This window comes from Tursiops truncatus, chromosome 19 (assembly GCF_011762595.2).
Source record: "Tursiops truncatus isolate mTurTru1 chromosome 19, mTurTru1.mat.Y, whole genome shotgun sequence".
Taxonomy (NCBI): Eukaryota; Metazoa; Chordata; class Mammalia; order Artiodactyla; family Delphinidae; genus Tursiops; species Tursiops truncatus.
Window position 1 is genome coordinate 40,923,582 of NC_047052.1, and position 18,922 is coordinate 40,942,503.

The following is an 18,922-nucleotide window of genomic DNA, read 5'->3' on the forward strand; positions in this document are numbered from 1 at the left end:
TGTGGTTTGGAAGACATCTAGCCAGACAAGGGACACAAGCATGGCAGGGGAAGGGAAGCCCAGGCTAGGACACGGGCCTGGAGCTCTGAAGGCAGCCTCAGCTGGAGAGACTGAGGCGTCACCAGCATGTGGGCAGACCTGAAGGCACCGGGGTGAGAAGAAAGCCAGAGACCACGAAGGATGTTAGGAAGGAGCAGCAAGAAAGATGGAGGAAAGCAGAGAGCGATGTTCCACAGGGAGATCAAAGGAGGTGAGGGCTACGATGGGCTCCCAGCCCGGGCAGAGCTTCTGTGTGCAGATGTGCAGACAAGGGCGGGAATGCTGGTGGCTCCAGACAGCCTCCCCTGACCTCTGACACACACATCCCCAACCCCTAGAACATGAAAGGAAAGTCTAAGAAATGAGTAACTCCACAGCTACACTGAAAACAAGAGGTGAGCCACCAGGAATCCCGGAGAGAAAACATTTGAGATTAGATTGAAGATGGAAGCTGCAGCCTAAAATATGCCAGGAGAGGTCAGCTCCTGGAGGTGGGAGTGCTTCCAGGGATGTGCTTTGCCCTGGCAGGTACTGGGGACACAAAGTGACCTAGAAAGGGCTGATGAGGTATCCAGTTAATGTGCCAGATGGGATCAGCAATGGTTCAAGCCCCCTGGGCCAGGTAGTACAGACAGGCTCTGAGGACAGAGGCAGGCAGGCACTGGGGCTGGGGAAACTCAGGAGGAAGAGGGACCCCCGAACCCCCTGGCTGACCACACACCCTGTCTGTCCCTGTCAGTCACTGGAGACAGGCTGTACGCCTGACAGCCCACTGGTTTCCCCCTCTGAGCAGCCTGCAGTAATCAGATACAGCATCCCCAGGCAGACCAACAGGGACTCCCAAGGACCAAGGCAAACACATCACACATCACCAAGAACCATGTGAGCTAAGAGAAGCACCAAAATCAAATAACAGAGGACACAGTTGGCTGCTCAGCAACTATAAGATTTTTGAATGGGTGTAGTTAAGATTCCAGAGAGATGTTTGTCAATACTTAATAGAAATCATGGAAACAAACAGTTTCATTCACAATACAAATTCAAAGGATGGGTTGAGCAGCAGAATACATACAATGAAGAATCAACCTGTGGGCTAGACATTAGAGCCCCAGCAATATCCCAGAATACAGCAGCACCAAAAACACCAAGATAGAAAGGGTGAAAACAAAGCCAATCAGACATGGAGGATAGACAAAAGCCTTGATTCCTGATAGGATTTTCAGACTAGCAATGTGAGGCTTAACAGGAAAAAAATTACAAAATCCACCTTGAAAGCTAATGAGGCTCCTCAAACTGTAGAGGGGATAGCACCCCAGAAAGTATCTCTAGACCCCTCAGCTCTGTCTCTAGCCCCTGAGCAGAGCCCCCGTTTGCATGCACCCCCCTCCCAGTGTCTGCCTATAACCCACAGGTCCACTCCCCTCCCCAGGATCTGAGCACATGCCATGGGGACATATATCCATCATCCAACGTGTACACGTTTGGACTCTCTCTTTTAAGGCAAAGGTGGAAATTCAACAAACTGCCTCCTCTTCCCAATTCTGATAATGGGACAGAAGCAACAGCCTTTACAGGAAAAAAAAAAAAAGAGATCTTTGTTTTATGTGAGATTATTCTGGGTATTCGCTAGAACAATCAGCTTTTCAATCACAATGAAATTCAAAAGGCAAATACCTGGAGAGGGTGGAGGTTTTCCACACAATGATGGTTTTTCATCCTAAGGAAGAAAACAACATGAGAGTAATGAATTAAGAGTCTCAGCATCTTCTAAAAGTGGATTGGCACAAGCAGGTAGGTCATCGTATATCAAATATTTAAGCACTTTTTTCCCCCTTCATTTTGGCTCTTATAGTTGCTAGTTTGTTTTAGCTTTAGAAACTTTAATATTCACTGTTTCTTTTAAATGAACCAAAACCTTAAGGGATTTCCCCTCTTGGCAGGTTCTCTGAGCAGCAAGGGAAGTCCTGCTTTCTTCCTGCCTTTTTGTCCATGAGTTCAGTGTCTTTTTTTTTTTTTTTAATTGAAGTCTAGGTGATTTACAATATTGTGTTAGCAGGTGTATAGCAAAGTGGTTCAGTTATACATATATGTATTTTTCCAATTCTCTTCCATTATAGGTTATTGTAAGACACTGAATACAATTCCCTGTGCTATACAGTACATCCTAGTCGCTTATCTATTTTATACATAGTACTGTGTATCTATTAATCTCATACTCCTAAGTTATCCCTCCCCCCATCCCCTTTGGTAACTATATGTTTGTTTTCTACATCTGTGAGTCTATTTCTGTTTTGTAAATAAGTTCATTTGTATTATTTTTTAGATTCCACATAAGTGATACCGTATAATATTTGTCTTTGTCTGGCTTACTTCACTCAGGATGATAATCTCTAGGTCCATCCATGTTGCTGCAAATGGCATTTCATTCTTTTTTCTGGCTGAATAATATTCCTGTGTGTGTGTGTGTGTGTGTGTGTGTGTGTGTGTGTGTGTGTGTACCACATCTTCTTTATCCATTCATCTGTTGATGGGCACTTAGGTTGCTTCCATGTCTTGGCTATTGTAAACAGTGCTGCATATGAACACAGTATCTTTGGAAATTAGAGTTTTCTCCGGATACATGCCCAGGAGTGGGATTGCTGGATCATATGGCAACTCTATTTTAGTTTTTTGAGGAACCTCTATACTGCTGTCCATTACATTCCCACCAACAGTGTAGGAGGGTTGCCTTTTCTCCACAATTTATTATTGGTAGTCAGTCATGGTGTTTACATGCAGGTCCCATAAGTGACAGGCCACCAGTTCACATTCTAAAGCATGTGATATGACTGTAGGTGCTGAGCAGAGATGCACAAAGCAAATTCCAACTGGCCTTTTCTCCTTGGGATATGCAAAAAGACCCCATTAGCTTCAGAGAAGCACGTTTTCAAAGCACTGAGAAGGGCTTCCCTGGTGGCGCAGTGGTTGAGAGTCCACCTGCTGATGCAAGGGACACGGGTTCGTGCCCCGGTCCGGGAGGATCCCACATGCCGCGGAGCGGCTGGGCCCGTGAGCCATGGCCGCTGAGCCTGCGTGTCCGGAGCCTGTGCTCTGCAACAGGTGAGGCCACAGCAGTGAGAGGCCCGTGTACAGCAAAAAAAAAAAAAAAAAAAAAAAGTACTGAGAAAAGAATACAACATCCTCCTTTTCAACCCAAAACTTAGAGGAAAGGGAAGTCTTTGAACTTTTGTTCATTTTTCTACTACACATCAGTCTGATTCTAAGTTTCTAATTTCTGCTGAAAAAGTAGATAAGGTTATAAATTAACTCTACTGAGAAGTCTTTAATTTTTAAACTCCTTTGACATCGCAGAATTAAAAACTTAAGTAAACTATTTCCATGTCTGCAAACTGGTTATTGTCTATTCATTCTACAAATGAAAATGTAAATGTAAGTGATTTCTAATCCCTCAATACATTACATTCATTTTAAACTATGCAAAACATGAGTTTTTTCATGTTTTAAAACCTTTTTTAAAAAAACATTCAATGGAAAAGAACTCTTAATGGAAGTTTTCTTCCCCACAAATCACAAATGTTGTTTTGAAATTATGGTGGAAATTCTACTAATTGAGAAAATCCGTTTTTAAAAAACAATCCTTGGGCTTCCCTGGTGGCGCAGTGGGTAAGAATCTGCCTGCCAATGCAGGGGACATAGGTTCGAGCCCTGGTCTGGGAAGATCCCACATGCCTCGGAGCAACTAAGCCCATGCGCCACAACTACTGAAGCCCGCATGCCTAGAGCCCGTGCTCGGCAACAAGAGAAGCCACGGCAATGAGATGCCCGCGCACCACAACGAAGAGTAGCCCCAACTCGCCACAACTAAAGAAAGCCCGCGTGCAGCAACGAAGACCCAACGCAGCCAAAAATAAATAAATAAATATTTAAAAAACACACACACAAAAAAACAATCCTTACCTTTAAATTCAGAATAGAATGTTTACCATCTGATTAAAAAAAAAGAAAGAAAACTTTGTAAAGCAGAGAAGGACATCTGACAACTCAGAAGAGTACAATCTTAGGAACTCACCTTCTGCAGATGAGCTAAACCAGGCCCAGGTGGGCAGCCTTCCCAAGGCCACATGAGAAGCGGGTCCAGAGCCAGGCAGGAGCCCAACTCGGAACTGCTCATCTCTCCCCGCTGCTCGTTCCTGAGCACCTTCAGTGGCTCACATGATTGGAGAACCAAGGCCAAACTCCTCAGCGCGACTCTGAGCCTTCTCCACCTTCCCAGCACTCCCCCTCCCAGAGCTCTACCCGTCCCACCGCCATTCCCCAGATGGGCTGAGGCTGATGCCTCCCCGTCTCCCTGCCTACAGTAGCAGTCCACTCGGTCAGATGCCAGTACCTCGACCAAAGGATGTCAGGGTCCAAGCTTCTTGGCCGGGTACTGCTAGGGCGCAGAGTGGCACCTCAGGCTGACAGAGCTTGAGGCTTTAGCCTTTAGACAATAATTATCAGCTAGCATTATGGAGGATGCTGTGCTTCACACATACGACTAAATTTAATCCTTATAAATTTAATCCTTATAAGAACCTGATGAGAGGTGCACTCAAACTGAGAGGGGTTAAGGAACTCACCAAGCCTCTCGCCACCTGGATATGACAGAACCAAAGCACTAAAAACCAGTGTTTCTGATGTGTTGCCTAAGGATCACTCACATCAGACTCTCCAAAGAGCTTGTTAAAAATACAGACCCTCTGGGGCTCCAGCACAGATTCACTGACTCAGAATTTGGGGCTGGGGTGGGGCCTTTTCACAAGTGTCCAGGGGCTTCTAATGCCCATCACAAACCAAAAACCACTGGAGGAGCTGAACTCCCTCCCAACCACCACCTGCGTTCCCAGTTCAACACCACCTGTGTTACCAAGTGCGCCAGTTACCACACTGCCTTTCAGCTCCAAACCCACCTTTATTGCTGGCTTGTGTTACTGCAGCAGCGCTACCTTGCCAGGAGGAGGAAGGGGCTTGGGTTCCTCATTCCAGAAGGCTGTCTCCATCCCTCTCTCTTTCCCTGCGTTCCTCTTTTTCTCTCCCCTCTCCTCCTTTCTTCCCTCTTTCTAGGTGGCCAGCAGCACTTCCCCATGGGCGGCTTCTCCTGGAATTCCCCTGGAGAGGGCAGCTTTCCAGCGAGTTCTGTTAGCAACACACCTCGGCTAACTTCTCCACCCGCCAGCGGGCCACAGCTGCACCCTCTCCAATGTCTGCATTGGAGATTCTCCAAATGTTTCTTCTCTTGGGGACTCTCTGTTAACAGAAGAGGGAGCAGCTGTTCTCTCTATCTGCTATTCCTGCATTCTTTAGGTTTCTCTCTACCCCTTAGTAGGCAATCCTCTTATAGTCAATAATTCTTTACATTAAACTTTCCTTTTTCAAATCACCATATACATTCTGTCTACTGATTGGATTCTGACTGATATATAACACATCAGGCCACAGACAACACAGACATTAGAAAGTGGATGGACATGTATGAACACACAGATATTCAGGATGTGTTATGATTTTTTAAAAAAGGCAGGTAATAAAATAACATACATTTTATTCACATACGCACTCGAAGTTGTTAAAATTGTACTCTACGGGAGTACAATTATGTGTGTTTAACCTCCTATATTTCTGCATTTCAGTTTTGTTTTTTTTTTACAGTGAGAAAGTATTAATTCTGTAATTTAAAAAGAGATATGGGCTTCCCTGGTGGCGCAGTCGTTGAGAGTCCGCCTGCCGATGCAGGGGACACGGGTTCGTGCCCCGGTCCAGGAAGATCCCACATGCTGTGGAGTGGCTGGGCCCGTGAGCCATGGCCGCTGAGCCTGCGCGTCTAGAGCCTGTGCTCCGCAACGGGAGAGGCCACAACAGCGAGAGGCCCGCGTAAAGCAAAAAAAAAAGAGATATACTTTTTACTTGAATTGAATATACACATGGATTTCCCACAGGGATAAAGTATGCTGGCCTAATCAATTGGCATTTTCTGGCACAGGTATTAGTAGGCTGGCCTTCTGTTTATCAATCAGTCCCCTTGTGAACTGACTTATATGACAGTTTTCTTGAGGCTAAGCAACTCTGAGGGTCCTGATAAAGCAGTGACTGGTGCCCACTGTATGCCAGGCTCTCCTTCTCACTTCTCAAACATAAGCCACCTCTTAGGAAACGGAAAACCTTTGTTATTTAATGTGCTGAATTCTCTCACTGTGCTAAATGAAATGTACAAGGATGCGCTATTACAAAGTTGTATTATAAACATGTCCCTGCACTCTTTCATCCAAAACACCTGTAGTCACAGCCTGCCATGGGCCAGGACCCTGATCCAGGCACTGGAGCTAGCCTGGTGAACAAGACAGACAAGCTCACTTGCTCATCCTGGGGAGACCGCTGGGTACCCACCCCTCACAGCGCTAGATGTGGGGCGCAGAGAGGAAGGAGCGTGTGGAGCTTCAGAGCCTGAGCCCTGACCCTCCACCCCAGGGGGCCTCTCTCGGCTGCCGGAACTGACAAAATGGACCCCAGTGTGAGGGCCTCAGGCTTTAAAGATGACCTAACACCCGGACAATCAACTATTTTCACTGTAACCCAGTGAAAACAAAACTCAGGGATATTCCCACTTAAAGTCATGGAACCACAGTATGAAGGTGCAATGGCTACATGTTCCCCCAAGTTAACCAATATTTATTGCCACAAAATGCTTTTTGATATTAAATTAAAAAAAATTTTTTTTACCTTTTTCTTGTGTATGCTCTGGTGGAACAGGTGAGCCTGGAAACCCATCTTGTTCAGAAATATTTTCCTCATCTCCACTGTCCACCCCATGTGACGATGGAACCTTTTTGTTACAAAAGACAAAGGAACAGCCAACTATGTGATAAGTGCTTCTGTATCAAATTTCTTCCCAACAAACCCAAACGTCTTATTCCACACCTTCTCCACTGCTCTTTCCTCTCTACGACATAAAAGGACCGCATCTGGCAGGGCTGGATGAAATCTCGGGTCCCTCAGGAGAAGCCCAGTGGCAAAGGCAATGCCGTCCAAATTATGCTTAAGCCACTGAGAACTTCACAGCCACCCCCACCCCCCCAATGCTACCTGGGCAGCTCGCCTTCCCCATTCCTGCCAGGGACCAACTCAGGAAAAGGGGCTGCCTCTGGCCTGCTCTGCATAGCACCCAGTACCACCCTGCCTTGGTACTGATGCTGTGTATTCATCTCTGCATGGGACAAGACCTGCTGACGAGCCCTGTGAGAGCCCTCATCCAGGCAACTGTTTGGGATCGAGGCCCATTATGCTGGCTGGCTGTGAGTCCACTGCGAATGTTTCCTGATGGAATGGAACTCTCCCCTGTGCTGTCTGTGAGCATCTTCTACGTAGGTATCATGAATGGTGGCAGGGCTGCAGAGCTGCCCCTCACAGACCTGTGGGCCATCACTGGGACCTCCCCTGATGAACAGGAGACCACCCCACTGGCAGGGCTCTGGGAGGTGGGGACAGAGGCTGCCCAAGGGGAAGAGCAGTGAACCATGTCTTGTACAATAAGCTGTGACTGGTGCTCCCTCGCTGGCTTCCTTTCTGCTACACTAAATAGTATCTTGCGTATATGATCAGCTTGGCTTAGCTGTGCTGGGCTGCAGGCCGTGGAAGGGTCATCCCCATGGCTGGCAGGGAAGGGGCAGAACTCACTGGCAAGATGCCCAAGAGAAGGGGCATTTCAGAGCCAAAAGCTAAGGCTAGGCCCACCAGGCTCTGGGTACAGGGCTCCAGGGCGACCCAGCTCAGAGCAGCAGAAAGGTCTCCCACTCTACTCATCATCTGAAGGGATTAAAAAGAAATGACCTCTTAGGTTTTGTCTCCTAGGAACCCATTTGCCTTGTTCACCCTATCAAAGATATATTATGCTACTCACTTTTATCAAGGAAATACGAAACTGCTATGGCTTCCCTGGTGGTGCAGAGGTTAAGAATCCACCTGCCAATGCAGGGGACGTGGGTTTGAGCCCTGGTACAGGAAGATCTCACATGCCGCGGAGCGACTAAGCGTGCACCACAACTACTGAGCCTGCGCTCTAGAGCCTGCGAGCCATAACTACTGAGCCCACATGCCACAACTACTGAAGCCTGTGTGCCTAGAGCCCATGCTCTGCAACAAGAGGAGCCACCGCAATAAGAAGCCTGTGCACCGCAATGAAGAGTAGGCCCTGCTCGCTGCAACTAGAGAAAGCCCGCGCACAGCAACAAAGACTCAACGCAGCCAAAAGTAAATAAATAAACTAAAAAAAAAAAGAAAATACTAAAGATACCCTATTATGGAAAATAATGTTTGGCAGCATCTACTAGCACTAAGACTGATCGTACATATGCCCTATGACCATACATATATCACTCATCAGTATATATGAGCGGTACAGACCCACCAGAAATATACATATATACACACAAATGTTCATAGCAGCACTATTCCTAAAAGCCCAAATCTGGAAACAACCAAATATTCATCTTCAGTAAAACGAATAACTAATTGGATGTTATAATTGTACAACTGGATATTATACAGCAATAAGAACGAACCAACAACTGCTACACACAATGACAGAAGACTCTCAAAAACTCCAAAGAATACGTACTGTATGATTAAAGTCATGGAATCCTCAGAACAGGCAAAACTAAGCTACGCTGATTTTCGAAGATCCAGTCTACTCTCGGAGTCAGGGCAGTGGTTAACTCTTGGGGGAGTAGTGAGTCCTCTCGGTCACAGAGGAGGACTTCTGGGGTCCTAGTAGTGTTGTTCTTTTTCTTTTAGTCTGGATGGGGGCTACTTTGTAAAAATTCACTGAGCTCTACACTTACGGCTTATATGCGTTTTGTGTATATTTCATACATCGATAAGTAAGCCTAAAGAATTTGTGACAATATTCTAAAAACACTCTAATATAAAAGTTTTAATTTAAAACATTTTTAAAACTATTACATACTTCTGAGTATGAAAATCACCTGGTTACTAAAACAAAAATTGTTTGGGTACTGAAGGAAGGGAGGAAGAAGCCCGCCAACTCAGCCACAGTGCTGCCATCAGGGATGCCAGGAGTGGCCTTTCCCTCATCCGTCTGTAGCCCTGGCCTAACCTCCTTCATCCTCCTCCTGGTTAGGACACTAACTCAGATTTTAAAGGGTAAAATGTACATGCTAGAATTTACAGGGTAATTATCAGAAAACAAGCCAGTATAATTTGCAAACTAGTAGAGGGAAAGAAATAGAACTAAAAAAATCACCAATCCAAAAGAATGGAAGAGGAAAAAAGATACAGAGTAACAGGACAAGTAGGAAAAATAAAGATGGCAGATTTAAACTCAAAAATATCCAGATAATATGTTAAACATAAAAGAACCAAATGGTCCAGTAAAAAGACAAAGGAAAAGTTGGTCAAACTTGGTTAACAAAAACCATATGCTGCATTGAATTGTAAACATTAAATGGATGAATAGTATGTATGTGAATTATATCTCAGTAAACTTAAAAAAAAAAAAAACTAGATGCTATTTACAAGACAGAGCTAAACATAAGGATATAGAAAGGTTAAAATTAAAGGGTGGATTGGGAATTCCCCGGATATCCAGTGGTTAGGACTTGGCGCTCTCACTGCCGGGGCTGCGTGGCATGGCCAAAAAAAATTAAAGGTTGGAAAAAAATAGACCACGCAAATATCAAACAAAAGAAAGATGGAGGGGACTTCCCTGGTGGCACAGTGGTTAAGAATCCGCCTGCCAATGCAGGGGACACGGGTTCCAGCCCTGGTCTGGGAAGATCCCACATGCCAAGGAGCAACTAAGCCCGTGCGCCACAACTACCGAACCTGCGCTCTAGAGCCTGTGAGACACAACTACTGAAGCCCGTGCGCCTAGAGCCCGTGCTCCGCAACAAGAGAAGCCACCGCAGCGAGAAGCCCGCGCACCGCAACGAAGAGTAGCCCCTGCTCGCTGCAACTAGAGAAAGCCCGCACGCAGCAACGAAGACCCAACGCAGCCAAAAATAAATTTAAAAATTAATTAGAAAAAAAAAGAAAGATGGAAAATGTCAGATGAAATAGACATTAAGGCAAAAAACCTCTTTAGAGATAGAGAGGTTCACTTCATAGTGACAAACTATTCAATTTACCAAGAAGATATAATTTTAAATTTGTACACACCTAAAAATGTAGTCAGGTGCAAAATAATACACGTTCTATGATTCCATGAATATAAAGCTCAAAAATATGCAAAGCTAATCTGTGACATCTTCTCTTACTTGGAGGTGAAAGCAAGATATTGGAAAACCTGGCAACATGGCAAAGAAGCTGCAGCGTCTAGGTTCCTGTGACTGTGGGGCGAGCCAACTGTAAGAGCCAGCGGTGATTAACCCTGAGGACGCATAGGGTGCAGCCCCAAACGGCACTGGCACCTTCCCAGATGCCCCACCTCAGATCAATGATGCCAACCTAAGAACCCCAGCCCAAAGGGACAGACACTAGTGGTGGAGCAACAGGAGGGTTCAGTTAGCTCCACCTCAGGGTAAAGTCCAGGCAAGAGTGTGGTCAGATTGTGCAGTGGACCAAGGACTAACTCTGGGAGGGGTAGTTTTGATCTGTAGGGTAGAGGGACCGCGCGGGCCTGCACTGGGACCTTTGTAAGTGCGACAGCGTGCTGGACCTCCCCTGGTTTGGTACGCTATGGTAAGGGAAATAAGCGTTTGTGAAGCCACGCCTCCTCACTGCTGCATGGAGGAGACCCCACCACTGGAAGATGGCAGGGCTCACTCTTGGTGGCTTCTGCAAATTGGCTGGAGTGACAGCTTGGTGCCTGACATGAGATCCTGGCCTTCTACCTCCACCAATGGGGGTCCAGCTCATGCAGAGGTGCTTGCATTGGTAGAGCAGAGTCAATGGTCTACACGTGCATACACTAACCGTGGACATTCCTATCCGCACAGGGATGTGTACGTGTAAATGTGGACAGGGAGACTGCAGGCACCGCAGCCCACCTGGCAGTCAGGGCCCCGCTTCTACCTTGCTGAGAGAACCCTGATTTTGTTCGGTGCAAGTGGGCTCAGCCCATAGTGATAGTAACCCTCTTCCCCTTAGCCAGTAATTGGCCAAGGGATGGGCATGTGACCAATGAGTCTCCTGCTGGGAGGCTCCCAGGAAAAAATGTTCCCCGTAATGAACACAGCACAGCCTGAAGGACCTTGCCCTGCTTCCTCCTGTCTGCAGGAAGAACTCGCTGCATTTGATGACCACAAAGAGCAGGCCAGGAGAATCTCAGGTGCCAGCCTTTGACAGGCAGCTGAAACAATGTGGAATCTCCTACCTTTTGATTTTGTTATGTGAGAGAGTTAAAGGTCTATTATTTAAACCTTTTGTTTGCCTGTTTGATTATTTGTAGCCAAGAAAATGATACAGACATCAAAGTGACCGCAGAGGCTTGTCCTGGAGAGAAGAGGAGGGACGGAACGGCAGGGTTTCAGGGCAGTGTTTGCTTTACATGCAGTATCAAATGTTTTTATAAGACATGGGGATTCATGTATACTTGTGTAACGGAAAGAAACTTTTAAAGAAGTTAAAAACTGTGGAGAGAGAAGGGGGACAGTCCTAATCCTCAACCACAGCAGCAGAAGATTCCCTACTACTCCTTGGCCTCCAGAAGTTTCTAGAGATAACTCGTTTACCCCTGCATGAATGATTCCTCTCTGGATCCAAGGACATGGCGGACACTCAAATATTCGTTGGTTGGCAGTTGGCTGGATGAATAAATGAACAACATGAATGAATATATGATATTTTATGACAAGATGCTCTGCAAATCCACAAACACAACAAGAGCAAGAATGTGTGACAGAGGAGCTTCAGTAACATCCTATCGGTGACTTCTTGAAAATGGTAGCAGGCAATTAGACTACACTCTCCTCCCTTAAAACCTGTTGAAATCAATTGAAAGAATGAAAAGAAAAAATGCAAGCAAGCTTAGTCAATGGCCAGAAAACAGCTACCAAACCTATGAAATGTGGAAGACAGGGAGAACGCCAGAAGCCGCCAAACTTCCTCAGACGTCAGGTATGCAGATGCTCCGACAGTCACAAACTGTCACGGCTGCAAAGGTCCACAGTGATCCTCTGACGGGTGCACTGAGAGCAAGGATGTGATGGTCCCCGGAGACGTACAGTAACTCCCACAGGGCAGAAGGGAGGGCGGGCGAAGCTAAAGGGAAACACTTGGGAGAGCCCACCTTTGCCATCCAGAATCCAGCTCTATACTCTCAAAGAAGTTAAAGACAGCACAGTCTGACATAAGGAACCCAAAGAAGAGATCCAGGAGATCAGGTAAAGTGATAAGGCAACAGAAAGATGTGTGAAGTAAATCAGCAGAACTCACAAAAACAAAAGGCAAAATAAAACCACTACTGAGGTAAAAGCTATACGAGAAGCCATGAAACATAGTGACCAAGTGCTGAGAGAGAAGAGGATAGACAGAGTAAATCACACAAAGGGAAGCTGAAAAGGAAATGGAGGGACAAGGGATTACAGAAAACATAATAGACATGGAAGACAAAGGATATCCAGCAAACGCATAACTAGTGCTCCCAACGGAGAAACAATGAACGGATGATGAAACCAGTCAAAGATAAAATAAAAGAGGGGAGGAAATATTCCCTGAAAATAAAAAAGGGAGATGAAAATCTATGTCTGCAGAATTAAATTATATGCACTAAATTTCAGGAAAAAAGGACAGAAAATAATAAACACCACGATTAATCCTGGTGATATTACTGAACTTCAAAAGATAAAAGAATGAACCTACAAAGGTATCAGGCAGAAAAATCAAGTGACCTCAAAGGGGAGAAGAAAGGCCTTAACTCGTTCTTTGCTGTCACTCTCAGCAGTCCTCTCAGAAAAGGTTATATGGTCTCATGCCACCGTGTACACTTCCTTTAATTAATTATTAATTGTGTGACTATGGACTCTGTCTTATACTGATTCTCCAGCACCTAGCACAATACCTAGTCAATCAGATGCTCAACAAGTAAGTGTTGAATTATTTACCTACCCAAAGACAGTTTCCTCCCTAACACAGTCCTTTATAAGATGAAGAAGCTGAGGCACAGAGACATTATCAGACCTCCCAAGTCACACAGCTGGGAACTAGAGAAGCTGGGACTTGGACTCAGGTCTCTGTCCGTGGCGTTGCTCTTTCCACTGGGCCCTAGTGTTGTGGGAACTGACCACACGTTCACGCACCCCACTTCCCTTGCAGCCTTACTTTTGGGTGGCACCAACAAGACAACTGCTGAAAACAAGACTTGCTTTCCATTTGTTAGGCCATTTCTGAGTGGGTGCACACCTCACATGAAGATGTTTGCCCAAACTACCCTGAAACACAGAGAGAGGCATGAGGTAGAGACTTATATCCAAATTGCCCGATGTGGGTTGGTCTGTTTCCTTAACTTACTAGTTTCGATAAAAAAGAATAAAATTGTAAATTATTTACCTGAGATTATAGAATGTCTAGAGTAAAAATAAGGAGGGCAATTTTACTTTTTTTTTTTTAATGAAAACATCCCCCATTGGCAGTATCTCCTTCAGAGCTAGCGCCATCTAGTGATGAAACAGCAGTTTTACATGCTGCACACATCGATTCTTTTCAAAGATAAGTATTTTAATCATATGATAAATTTAAGACTACTTGGTCAGTTTGAAAAAAACAAAAAAAGCTCTATGTCTAAGAAATATTCTTGATAGGCACAAGGACTGTAAACACAAATTTTAATTCTAAACAGGGAAAACTGGGTTGCCCTGATCTGAATCCAGCCTCTGCCACTGGGTGGATGGTTGGATGATCTTGGGCAAGTTATTTATCCTGTTTCTTCACACACTTACCGCCAGGGGTGTGAAGTAAATGAAATGGCATGTGTGAGCTGCCTAGCAAATATCAAATGCTCAGAAAAGGTCAATGTGTCTTCCTCCCCCTATTGTATTGTAAGGCTGTGGGAAACTGAAATCCCCTTCCAGCTTAAGGGCCCCTTCATTCATGCCATCTGCAACCGGCCAGGACAATGTTCAGGTTATGATAAGACCTTGCAACTGCCATCAGTTACTAATACTCCACCTCCGGCTCCTGGGCTGTATAGGGAAAGGCTTTCCTGTTGGCTGGGATGTACAGAAAGGTGGAGACCGGCACGCACACACTGCTGCTGGGAAGGCAACTGGGAACCACTGCTTTGGAGAACAATTCGGCAATATCTAGTGTGAAGAAGCACACATAGGTACACGTACCAAACGTGCAAAGGAATAACCTAAATGTTCATCAGGAGGTGAGTAGACAAATAAATTAACATGTATCCATCTCAAAACTTCAATGCTGAGTGAAAAAGCCAAGAGGTGGAAAGATTGATTCAGTACGGTGACCTTTGTACAATTAAAAACATATATAGGGCTTCCCTGGTGGCGCAGTGGTTGAGAGTCTGCCTGCCGATGCAGGGGACACGGGTTCATGCCCCGGTCCGGGAGGATCCCACATGCAGCGGAGCGGCTGGGCCCGTGAGCCATGGCCGCTGAGCCTGCGTGTCCGGAGCCTGTGCTGTGCAACAGCAAGAGGCCACAGCAGTGAGAGGCCCGCGTACCGCAAAAACAAAACAAAACAAAACAAAAAAACAGACTTCTAGAACACATCCCAAATCCAGGAGAAGATGGCTATCCAGGGATGGAGCAGATGGGAGATAAAGATTTCAACCCTAAGTGTAATTTTCTTTCTTTTATTAAAAAAATCTGAAGCAAAAAAACCCAAAAGACAAAAAACAAGAAACAAAAGATAAGATGTCAATACCTGTTCATTCTGGAGCATGAGAACACTAACATGCTATGCTATTTTCTGCTTCTCAGTTGCGGGGGGCTGGGTTATAGAAAATGTACATATTCAGCTCTAACAGACAGTGCCGAGCAGCTCCCCACAGCGGTGGCGTCAACTCCGCCCCGGCGGCGTTAGAGAGCTCCTCCACACCCTCACCAGGCCTCGCCAGTGCTTGTTGCCTTGCTCTACTTTTCAAGTGTTTAAATAAAAGGCATTTCCGAGACTTCCCTGGCTGTCCAGTGGTTAACACTCCGCACTCCCAACACAGGGTGCGCGGGTTCGATCCCTGGTCGGGGAAGTAAGATCCCAAATGCCGCACAGAGCGGCCAAAAAAAAAAAAAAAATTCCACACTGCACATGGGTCCTACAGCCACCATGACACACTTGCCTGAAAAATAAACTATCTGTTCTGTTAACGACAAAGGAGGTTGTACAGGTCACTATAATCTCTCTCCTCTGAGGGAAATGTGGTAGCGAGCTTTACTTCCAAAATCGTTGAGTGATACAGCTCTATCTGTAACCTGAGTCCAACATACTAGCCAGGAAGTGTGCAGACAGAGGGGCAGTGGGAGCTCACATAGGCTGTTAGAGCCCCGCAGCTGACCTCCTTGGGCTCTTGGCAGCTGCCTGCCTGGCCAGTGCTCCTTGCTGTAGAGAAACCTAACTCTGCATGTTAAAGTCTGTATATGCTAGAAAGTGATGGTTAGTTTCTGAAATACTCACATAAGGATTCCTCAAAATAAGTTCCCTGACGTCACTTAAAATGTGATTCAATATAGTGGAGGCTAGTCAATATATTCAATCTGCATATATTATAGTTGGATGTTACAAGTCTATAAGTGTACTCACTACAAATAACACATTATAGTGATGGTGAAAAAGAAGAAAGCGAGAAAGGAAAAAGAAATTATGGTGCTGTCCTTTGCCATTAAAGAAATGGCGCTATCCAGTTTCCAAAACCCTGGGAGCAGAGTGTTTAAACCAGGGCACGCAGGCAAGGGTGGAGAAATGGGCTCCTTCAACCTCTCTGGACCTCGGCTCCCCCATGTGTGACGGGGCCGTAAACGGAATCTACGTCAGCGAGACAGCAGGAAATCAATGCATGTGAGAGTTTGATTTACAGACTCACACAGGGTAAGCACTCAAAGAACGTCTGCTGCTAAGGAGAGACGAGTGATCATACCTCCTCTTGTCAGGCATGAATTTGAAGAAACATTGCAATGTACACATCGATACAGAAAAGTGACAGGAAAATTAGCTTTGGGGGGTCAAAGGAAAGAGCAGGATGACCAGCACCGGATGGAAACCTACATTAAGAATGTGAAGATGGGGCTTCCCTGGTGGCGCAGTGGTTGAGAGTCCGCCTGCCGATGCAGGGGACACGGGCTCGTGCCCCGGTCCGGGAAGATCCCACATGCCGCAGAGCGGCTGGGCCCGTGAGCCATGGCCGCTGAGCCTGCGCGTCCGGAGCCTGTGCTCCGCAACGGGAGAGGCCACAGCAGTGAGAGGCCCGTGTACAGCAAAAAAAAAAAAAAGAATGTGAAGATGTTTATCTCTGTTTTTGAAGGACTTGTCTTGAAAGATAAAGGAAAGAGTTTTGAATTTTAGCCTAACAAGACAGAAAATGAGACTGGACATGTTGAAAAGAAATAAGCCCCCAAACAAAAGCCATTAACTGCCGAAGAGAGAAAAGGAAAATCCTTACTAACACACTTGACACAACTGACTATGAGTTAACGTCAAGGTGCAGAAGAAACGCTGGAACGATGCAAGCACCTGGTTTCTGTGTGGCACGGCATACACGGCGTCGCTGACGCTTCCCTCTTCTTTGCGAGCACTTGTGTCCCCCGACTCCCTGTGGCTGCCTGACAGGTACGTGTCAGAGTCCTCTTCCTCCTCGTAGCCCAGCATTTCAAAGGATGGCAAAGAGGATCTTCTTCTCGTCTCATTCTGCCTGTGTGGTCTGTATTAGAACATTCAAGAGCAAAGCAAACAAACAAGCCACTTAATGCTTCACACAGGTTCATATACGGGTATTAAATGCACTGCCTCAAGTTCCACCGTAAAGTATTACGACCACATTACGAAATATACAGAAGCTAAAGGGTGATATCATCCACGATTCCATCTCTTTGTACACTGTTAGCATTTCTTTCTAGCTTTTCACCTAGGTTTTTATAGTTATTATCACTGCATACATATACAATTTGCCTCCTCGTTAACAAGTTTTTAAAGTCAAAAGGTTAGGCTCATACACCAGTTTTACCACCCGTTCCCCTTACTTAGGATTTTTTCCCCCAATTTTCACCATCATAAATAACCCTGCAATGAGTGACAATGTGTAGCGAATCTCTCCTGTACTGAGGATCAGTCCCATGAAACAAACAACCACATGGAGAACTGCTGAGTCCAACAGTATAAACACACACACACACGGGAAGTACACCACCACCAGCAGGAACGTTTCGTGGGTCCACAGGCGTCCGCGCAAAATCGCGCAAAATCCCCAACCTGCAACTATGTTGGTAATAATTTTCTAAAACTTGCCAAAATCATTGAAATCTCACTGTAAAAATGTGCATTTCTTCCTGAGACTGGATATTTTTCCATGTATTTGGATGTGAGCCCTGGTTCCTCTGCTGTGAATTGTCTGCTCATGGCCTTTGTCCATTTATCTACTCTGCCTCTACTACGCCCATTCCAATATGAAATTAACTTTTCCATCTACTAAAATTAAAACCCTGACTTTGTATTTACTATAAATATTTTTCCTATTCTATTGATCTTATTTTGACTATAAATTTTTTTAACATACAGATGATTAAAAAAAAATTTTTTTTAACCTTCCAAATTCTTAGCTTGGAAGTACACAGCAGGCATCTCTCTCTGAGAGGCTTGATGAGATTGGGTATAGGATTTCATGGTCTTATTTCTATGTATATAAAAATTAATCCTTTCATTCAGTAAGAATTTGTTTTGGTGTATGAGTTAGGAAAGGCTCAAAGCTGATTTCTTTCTAATACTGCTAATGAATATACTGTTGAATCCTTTCCTTTCCCTTTATCTGTGGGGCTGCCTTTATTAAAGATTCAATATGCCTGCAAACACGAGGCTCACCTCAGGGTGTTCATGTGCACCTCTCTATCATTGAACCAGCACTCCTCTACTTTGACTACTTCCACTAAATGTTTTAAAATATGATGGGGCTGGGGCTTCCCTGGTGGTGCAGTGGTTAAGAATCCGCCTGCCAATGCAGGGCACAGGGGTTTGAACCCTGGTCCAGGAAGATCCCACATGCCGCAGAACAACTGAGCTCGTGCACCACAACTACTGAGCCGGTGCACCACAACTACTGAAGCCCGTGCACCTAGAGCCCATGCTCCACAACAAGAAAAGCCACTGCAGTGAGAAGCCCGCACACTGCGACGAAGAGTAGCCCCCGCTCGCCACAACTAGAGAAAGCCCACGTGCAGCAACGAAGATCCAACGCAGCCAAAGATAAATAAGTACATTTATTAAAAAAATATATATATATATATGATGGGGCTAATGCAGCCCTCCCCCTGAATCACTATTCTTCCTTTCCAGATTTCCTCTTATGGTCTTATCTGCTTATTCCTTCCAATGAATTTCAGAATCACTTCCTCATCTTCAGTTCTTATTCAGCCAAAGTATAAATTCTTACCAGGAGAAAAACAGGCTATATTCAAACATCTCAGAAATGGAGTCAAGATTAAAATTCAAAAACCAAAACTATAAACACATCCTAGAAGGAAATATCTGAGCATTTGTATAATGCTGTAATAGGGAAGATCTTCCTAGATTTGACAATAATGTCACAGACTACAAAGACTGCTAGCTCTTAATACATAAAAATAAAGAGCATTTTGGTATGTTAAAAACAACTCAAAAACCAAAATTGAATAAACACGGCAGATACAAGGCAAAACCAGTGATGCATCCCCCACCTCCACCCCACAAGCCC

General features: G+C 45.3%; 1 protein-coding gene across 1 annotated transcript in view; it reads right to left on the reverse strand.

The window, feature by feature from the left end:
- The window catches only part of CEP89 (centrosomal protein 89), an 80,348-nt gene that overhangs the window by 51,833 nt on the left and 9,593 nt on the right, over positions 1–18,922 (reverse strand). The window contains exons 4-7 of the mRNA XM_073795756.1: positions 16,714–16,900; positions 6,796–6,898; positions 3,997–4,025; positions 1,714–1,756 (exon numbers count right to left, since the gene is read on the reverse strand). Coding sequence (XP_073651857.1) covers positions 1,714–1,756; positions 3,997–4,025; positions 6,796–6,898; positions 16,714–16,900 — 362 coding nt within the window. The remainder of the gene's footprint in view (positions 1–1,713; positions 1,757–3,996; positions 4,026–6,795; positions 6,899–16,713; positions 16,901–18,922) is intronic.